This window comes from Lampris incognitus, chromosome 5 (genome assembly GCF_029633865.1).
Source record: "Lampris incognitus isolate fLamInc1 chromosome 5, fLamInc1.hap2, whole genome shotgun sequence".
NCBI lineage: Eukaryota > Metazoa > Chordata > Actinopteri > Lampriformes > Lampridae > Lampris > Lampris incognitus.
The window spans coordinates 25872879-25881266 of NC_079215.1; the positions used below are offsets into that span (position 1 = coordinate 25872879).

The 8388-nt window shown below is 46.4% G+C and overlaps 1 protein-coding gene across 1 annotated transcript; it reads right to left on the minus strand.

Annotated features, from left to right (window-relative positions):
- Nucleotides 1-2006: 2006 nt before the first annotated feature.
- LOC130112924 (somatostatin-like receptor F_48D10.1) lies at nucleotides 2007-6907 on the minus strand. Its single transcript, XM_056280446.1, has 6 exons — nucleotides 6329-6907; nucleotides 5677-5817; nucleotides 5264-5536; nucleotides 4502-4648; nucleotides 2489-2551; nucleotides 2007-2249 (listed from the first exon to the last, which is right to left on the minus strand). Exons 1-6 carry the CDS (start codon nucleotides 6905-6907, stop codon nucleotides 2007-2009), a joined length of 1446 nt encoding a protein of 481 aa, XP_056136421.1.
- Nucleotides 6908-8388: the final 1481 nt, after the last annotated feature.

Consider the following 8388-nt stretch of genomic DNA (forward strand, 5'->3'; position numbering starts at 1 on the left):
TCTGAATATTGGCATTCTCTGCACCTGTCTATATTAGTTTGCTTTGTGATGGATTTCAGATTACGCAGCCCAATGCACAGTCCTGTACCCAAGTCCCCGCTGGAGTTCTGTGGGTTGTGACCGCAACCAGTTCCTTACAGATTGACTTCATTGTGAAAAAATACATGTGGCAACCTCTGAGATAGGTGAGTTACATGTTTAACATAACTAGCCCCATAAGATTTGTGTCAGTGTAAGTATGAGGTTGTGTGTGTGTGCGGGTGCATGCGTGTGTGTGTCCATTGTGTGTCCATGTTCCTGTGTGTGACAAAAAACAAAGTAGAAAATAAGAAGACTTCATGGTAACATTTTATTCCAAAGCGATACAACAAACATAGAAGATTTTGATGAATCTAAACAATGCTAAGATTGACATTAATACATAGCACACAGAAGCTAGCACGAGTGCTACGTCGGTGTTCCAAGATCCTAATTGTAAACAACCTCACCATATTTCCCTCTCCTCCTGAGGACTCCCTTCATTTTTTGTGTGATAACTTTTGATCCCATCATTCTACATCATGGCGGATTTATTTCCCCTTTTCCTCCTGGATGAATAATTGTTGATCTCAAAAAAAAAAAGCAGATTCCGTTGCCTCCGGCTTGGTCGGGCGTCCCTACAGGCTGTGTCTGCGGGAGGGAAGCCAGATGTGGGTACGTGTCCTGGTCGCTGCACTAGTGCCTCCTCTGGCCAGTCAGGGCGTCTGTTCAGGGGGGGGCGGCGGAACTGGGGGTAATAGCATGATCCTCCCATGCGTCCCCCTGGTGAAACTCCTCTCTGTCAGGTGAAAAGAAGCGGCTTGCGACTCCACATGTATCGGAGGAGACGTGGTAGTCTGCAGCCCTCCCCGGATCGGCAGAGGAGGTGGAGCAGTGACCAGGACGGCTCAGAAGAGTGGGGTAATTGGCCGGATACAATTGGGGGGAAAGGGGGGGGGGTGGATTTTAAAAAAAAAAGCAGAGTCCATATATGGTCAGTGTTCATAAATGGTGTTCCCTCATGAAGCTTAATTTCCTTACCAGCATGGTCCACTGAACCAAACTAGTTCCAAGTAAACATTGGTTGATTAAAGTTGAATTATAATGGGATTGGAGTCAGCTGATGGTGCTTATTAAAACCACTGTACTGTGAAGGACGTTAAGATCATTATCCCCATATATCCCATCTTCCAATTCAACACAGGGCTTTTCAAAATAAGACTTCTATTACAGACACCTTTGCAAAAAGAAGCATTAGAATTTTTTTTTTTGACTCATGTCAAAACAGAAAGTAGATGGCTGGGGATGATTGTTCACACTGAAAGTAAGAGGCATTATAAAAAGAGGCTGAGCTGAGCATCCTGCTGAACTCATGATCACAACTTGTCAAGACAGCAAGCAGTGAGAAGCAAGTATCCAAACAAGTCTCTCAGCGGCACGTTAACACTTTTGACCTAACCACCGAGACACATTTGTAGCTCAAAACTCTGAATGTGAAAAATATTTCCTTATTAGGCATATCATGACTTCTATAATGAGCATTAATGGAGACACACATACACACAAACTTACACGAGTACATGTATAAATGCACGTCCACATAAAGTTGCACAGATGAGCCACGCACAGACGGGATCAGCCGTAAACAGAGGTCATCATCTATACAGTACTGTCCACACATTCACCGAAAGAAAGTCTGCAGCCGGAGAGAAAGACAGAGACTCACTTCCTCCTGCTGACAAGCCGACAGACACACAACTCGCCAGCTAAAACGCAATTTAAAGACCTAATTACAATGTACTTTTTTTCGATAGATTACACAGATGACAAATCCTTCAATGAAAATGCACCCTTTTACCTGGGCTGCTAGTGAGACACTGAGGGACAATGAAACAATATGCTGTAATACAGAAACCCCTGAGAGCTCTGAAGTGGAGAGGATCCTTCTAGGATCCTTGTTCATTCTGCTTACAGGGAGAGTGCGTGAGTCACTTGCCGGGTTGCTGTCGGCCTACGGAGGCTAAGGAGGGGTTGTTAGTCACGGCAGCAAAAGTGGACGGCTCGGCTGTGATCACCATGAAGGCTGCCTTGGAGGTCACTGTGGAGGTTACATTGGCAATGCTGGATCCAATTCCCAGGCCAGAGGAGGGAGAGCAATGAGCAGCGGAAGAAGAGTGCAGGACCGCCATCACAGCGTGAGAGGTAGTTGAGGCTCGAGGTTGAGGAGACACCTTCAGTGGACAGCACAGAAAGAAAGATGCAGGAGACAGAATCATAGAAGTGTGGCAGAGGGGAGATGGAGGGGGATCAGGAAACCACAAAAAAAAAACGGGGGGGGGAGCAGATGATGACAAGATGTGGAAAGAGAGAGATTGAGAAGGAGTGGCAATGGTTAGGAAAGGAAAAGGGTAGGGAGAGTTGAAAAAGAAAATAAGAAAGACACCAAAGTTTAAAGTGCACTTTGTCCAACCATTGTCAGCCCTGAGGGGCTCAGCTCCACCTCTGGGTTAGGGGCAGCCTCCAACTGGACACCCTGCAGGAACAGGAGACAGCAGCATCTCAAGGCCAGGACATGGGCGTCTGCATGGGTGCACACATTAACATGTCTGTACAGCAGGCCATGCAGAGAAAGACTTGGTCGAAAAGGGGAAAGCGATCTGCTAGCGGGATGTCACAACCAAGGCTGGATTACGGACCGGACATGCTGGGCGAGTGCCCCGGGGCCCTGGACCACGAGGGACCCCAAAAGGTCAGGGGTATTGTGTTTGTGTATAGTAGGGATCCCCGATCCTACCCTACAAGAGACGTTTGTTCCAACTCTGCGTCACAATGCAGGGCCGAAGCTAGTCTCTATTGATGTGGGGGCCCCAAGCTACAGTCTCTACTGATGCAGGGCCCCAAGCTACCAAATCTCTATTGATGCTGTGAGCTGCTATTCTTATCTCTCTCTCTTATTTGTTTTGTGATTCAAAATTGTGTTGTACTCTGTAGTCGTCATCCGAATCCCACGCAGATTGGCATAGCGTCGACTACCTTGTTGGGTATTTGCATTAGTTTTACATTTAACAATGTTTCGTATTGTTTGCGTAGCCTATCAGACGGGGCAGGATGGGGGGGGGGGCAATGGATGTGCATGCCCCGGGGCCCCCTGGTGGGTTAATCCGGCCATGGTCACAACAAAACCAAGCGGTAATGGGGAGAAAAGGATACAAAGTGGGCACATACATGAGTTTTTGTGCTGTATTTTGCTCTTTTGCATACTTTCCTTGTTTCTTTTTCTTCGGCTACTCCTGTGTAGTTTAGTTTTGTAAATGTGACACTAGCCTCTAGGGTGCATGCAAGCGCTAAGTTAAAGCACAGATGCAAACACTAATGTGCACGCTGATGTTTAAACATAAATCTAGCTTTAACATGCTTGAGGATGTGTGCGTGTGTGTGTGTGTGAGAGAGAGAGAGAGAGAGTGTGTATCGGAGTGAGTGACTGACTGAGAATGGGAAAGAGTGAATGAGTTTTCGTCATCTCATTTTTGATCTATCTTTAATCACCATCTTTTGCTCTCTGTTACTTCCTCTCCTCTCTCTTTCCTTCCTGTCTCCCTCTCTCTCAGTGGTCAGTTTAATGTTTAAACATCATTTATCCTTGCTAAGACTGTTTTGAGTGGTATGTTTTAATATGATGACTGTTTCGTGAATTATTGTGCTGTTCCCTTGAGTGTGATAATAAAACTTAGAATTCGAAATTCTCTCTCGCTCCCTCTCGCTCTCTCTCTCTCATGTCCCCAAATAGAATTTATTTCTATTTGGGGACATGGGGATGTGCTGTGCACTGTTGAAAACCAAGTGCTTCTTCTTAATTTCTGGGGGGGGGGGTCTGTATCTTTTTGTTTTTACTGTGTATGGCAATTGTGTTTTTCACTATGTATATGAGTATTTGTGTTAATGTTGTTATCTTGATGTGAATGAAGAATTGGACCATTAAAGGCTTGGTCAAAGGTCAAGGTCTCTCTCTCTCTCTCTTTCTCTCTCTCTCTCTCTCCTTTTCATACATACTACACACAAAACTGGCTGAGAGAGAGATGGGGAGAGAGCAAGAAGACAGTGAGAGAGATTCCATCATACTTTTGCTACGCCACGTTTTCTATTTCAGTTCAGCTCCTCTCCGCTGTCCCCATCCCAACACACATTATCAGCTAAACCTAGATGATGCACACATTCCAATCACTTGACTCTGGGCTGCAATAAAAACATGCATCATGTATAATCCTCCACTCTTTCCCACGGGGAGCCTTTCCATGTCACTGTAGTGTACCTTTTTTTTCCCCAGAGCACAAAGTAGCCTCTGCACTCACTGACACGCAAAATGCACAAGCACACGCAAACACATATGTATGCCTTATCGCACAAACAAAGACACACAGACACTGAAACGGGCATGCACCTGCACGCACACACACACACACACTCACACACACTATATACACACCTGGCCACATTGAGGATTGGGGTAATTGGGATTATGGGGAGACAGGAAGGAGCTTTCCTGTGTGAGGATCTTCTCAGTGCGAGGGGCACTGTGATCCTCGTCCTCTACACCATTGGTCTTGCGTCTCAGGCTCCTCACACACAGCACCTATTTGGTTATAGCCAAATGCTGTGACAGAAGTTACTGATTCATTTGCCTTAAAATGACATGCAATCAATGTTCACAAACCTGATGGGGAAAAGTCTCTGTTTCAGCCACAGGGGGGTTGAGTTCTCTCATCAGCCTATATCACATGCTGTTTACCTTGTGTGTGTGTGTGTGTGTGTGTGAATTATCATTAAAGATCTAAACCTTCCTAAATGGGTTTTTGCAATTCTGTGGTTAACCCCCCCCCAACAAAGTCCATCCAGTACAGGGTTAAACTTGCCTCTCTGAATTGTGGATACGCTCTATTTGCTTGATCCTGAGGAGTTTTTTCACTTTTAGATGGAAAACCAACCTTGCATCTTATGTCAAAACGCAGGTTTGTTTTACATAGTTGAACACTATAAATCCACTATCACAGTATTCAACACGTTCTTCACAGCCTCAAAATATAGAATTAACTCGTCTTTTGCTCTTCTATCAGCACCTCGGGCAAAATTATTTTGCCTGTTTTCAGTGCATTGGGTGCAAGGATGGAAGTCTATCAACAAGGACTATCAAACGCGTCTGTGGATTGGGGCCATCTTCCCAGCGCGAGCGGCCCAAAACCCAGCGTACCTTTTTGAAGCTCTGCTTGAAGTTGTCGGACAGGAAGCCATACAGCAGCGGGTTGGCGCAAGAGTTGGCGTATGACAGGATGACAGAGAAGAAATAGATGCCAGCGGTGACGCTGGACTCCGGGATGATGACCACCAGGTTGACTATGTTTATGATGAAGAAAGGCAGCCAGCAAAACACAAACACCACCACGATCACCACCACCATCCGCGTCGCCTTGCGCTCCGAACGGCGGCGCTTAGTGAAGCCGACCCTTGCCCCTGCGGACTTCACCTGCATGGGGCGGGAGGAGAGCGACAGCTGAGGTGTGATGAAAATTAAGATGACGAGGATTTATTGGTTTATTCATTAATGAAACCGTAACGCTGTGCTATTCATCTCAGTCTAAAATGCACATACAAACACACAAGAACCTTGACAATGATGAGCAGGTAACAAACGGAAATGACGAGCAGCGGTCCAAAGAAGCCGAGCGTGGCGGTGTAGAGGATGAAGGCTGTGGACCACACGTCCTTGGGCTCGGGCCAGATCATGTTACAGGAGTTAAATGTGTCCTGCGAGAAGTTGAAAGTAACAATGTTGCAAATGTGTTCCACGTTTGTAGTGCCATGCAGGGACCGTAAAAAACAGGCGGGTTACATTAGAGTTACATGTACTCATCTAGCAGGCAGTTTCATCCGGGGCGACTTTAAAGCGAGTCAGCGACTAACGGATAGATCTGAGCGTCACCATCTTGCATTGTAATATTAAAGCCATGCCAGAGGGTATGTCAAGCTGAGAGCAGTTCAGTGTAAGTGTGATCGTCAAGAGGTGGTGAATAGGACAATCGAAGTAGTAATTAGGTCAATATTGCCACAAAACAGCAAACAGGCAAAATATCCCCTAAGAGCATACAAATAGGAAGTGCAAGTAATTTGGCTCAATAGTGGCTACATAGCAGAAGAATAATGGCAAGGTAACAGCCGGCACCAGTTCATAGTCACTGCATAGTGCCGCCACAGAGTTTTAATGTCAGTTGGAAATCAAGAAAGACGGCGGAGGGTAACTAGGACCATGCTTAAATACCTGGACATCTGAGAAGAAGACAACGGGAAGGACCACCACAAAGGACACGGCCCACACAGCTACGCTCACCACCTTGGCCATACGGGGGTGTCGCCACTTGGTGCTGCTGATGGGATGAACCACGGCCAGGTAGCGGTCGATGGACATCACCGTCAGGCAGAAGATGGACGTAAACTGGTTCATGGAGTCCGCCGTCATGACAACTCGGCACAGAAAGGAGCCGAAGGGCCAGTAGGAGAGCACATTCTGCGTGGTGAGGAAGGGAAGCCCTACAATATAGAGCTCGTCGGCCACGGCCAGGTTGAAGATGTAGATGTTGGTGACGGTCTTCATTTTGGCGTAGCGCAGCACCACGTAGATGGCCAGCGTGTTCCCGGTCATCCCCAACACAAAGACCGTTAAGGAGATGACTGCTGTCACCAGGGTGCTGCTGCCCTGGAAAGGAACACTCTGCGTTGAAAAGTTAGAGGACACGTTGGAGAAGAGCAGAAAGGGTGAAGAGAGGGAAGACGTGAATAGAGAGGTTGAGTTGAGGTCCACTGAAAACAGGGCCCCACCTGTTTGCTCTGGAATCTCCATGGGTGGGGGGCGGGGTAAACGTTAGAATGACGCAAAGATCTGTTTACAGTTTTTGTTGCTTCCTATCAGCGAGGTCAGAATTAAGGGCCAAGAGCTTGTTTAGCAGCTGTTACTTGTTTTTTTTTCTTGGGCAACAGGAAGAGAACGACAAGGAGGAAAATGTTGGACAGAGAGACAGAGGAGGGGAGAGGAGAGCATATGAGTCGGCAGTCTCCATAATTTAAATGATCAGTTGAAGGTCTTGATGCATGTTCAATAATCCAGGTAAGGAAATAGCAGAAAGTCGAATCGGTTCATCGGGACACAACGTTTAGTGGGAGAAACGTTTCCTCCCTCACCCTGAGTGACGTATCGGCTGAGGATCAGTTCAAGGCTGTGGACTCTGTGGAGAATATTAGAAAGGGATCAGTTCAGCATTTCTTAGCATTTTTGTTTTTGTGTCGTGAGTGCTTGGGAGCTAACTCTATCTGTCAAGAAGGAATGCAAGCTGACATAAACACAAGCAAAAGTGCACAGCTAACTTTCAAACATCGCACTTCGTGTTATGTTTGTACGAACCCCCCCCCCCGCGCACATTTGCGCGCTCTCGCGCTTGCGCTTGCGCGTGTAACAGTTGGAATGTGTGTCCTTGTGAACATTTTGATAGTGCATTTTTCCATCCTTCCTCCTTGTATCAATTTGCAAATATACCTAGTTTTCAAACATATGTTTTTTTTTTTGAGGGGGGGTTGGTTTCTAGCTGTGTTTGTATGAACCTTTGCACACATTTGTGTGTGTGTGTGTGTGTGTGTGGGAGAGAGAGAGAAAGAGAGAGAGAGATTTGATTTTCAAAAGCACATTTATTTCGTTTACATTCCAGTCCAAAAGCTGATATTCAAACTTGTTCCTCACAAGGTAATCCCGCTCCTAAAACGGAAAACCGTTTCAGAAAATGTCTCGTTTAATAGCTCAAAGTATCTATAACAACAAGCAGGTTGTCAAATCGTCCACACTGGAAAACGATGAAAAATTATTTCTATTTCCCCACAGAAAGGACGAACATTGGTGAGAGAGAGAGAGAGAGAGAGAGACTCTCTCTCTCTCTCTCTCTCTCTCTCTCTCTCTCTCTCTCTCTCTCTCTCTCTCTCTCTCTCTCTCTCTCTCTGTGTGTGTGTGTGTGTGTGTCTGTCTGTCTCCCCGTTACTCACCACAGTAAATGAGATGCTGCATTTATGAAGCGCTGGCAAAGGGCAGCCGGTACCAACAGAAAAGAATAACAAGAGGGATGTCTTCTAAAGCGAGTCTGTTTAATGCGCACCAACGCAGCTAATGGTGATGAACAATGAAAGGTGACGAACGGGACAACACCGCCTCGGTCTCCCTCGAGTTGTTTACCCTCACGCGTGTCTTTTAATGCCGCTAATTGCCATCGCCTCATAAGGGAACGGCGAACAAACAAGCCGCTAAATTGGTATGCGAGGCGGGATGTCACCCTGCAAAAT

Excerpts from the sequence above, each read along its gene's own strand:
- LOC130112924 (XM_056280446.1), bottom strand. The coding sequence starts at position 6,907 with ATGGAGATTCCAGAGCAAACAGGTGGGGCCCTGTTTTCAGTGGACCTC. Across the intron at positions 4,649-5,263 it reads TCAAGCAGAGCTTCAAAAAG|GTGCTGTGTGTGAGGAGCCT; the intron begins GTACGCTGGGTT and ends ATAACCAAATAG. Across the intron at positions 2,552-4,501 it reads CCAATCCTCAATGTGGCCAG|GGTGTCCAGTTGGAGGCTGC; the intron begins GTGTGTATATAG and ends CTGTTCCTGCAG.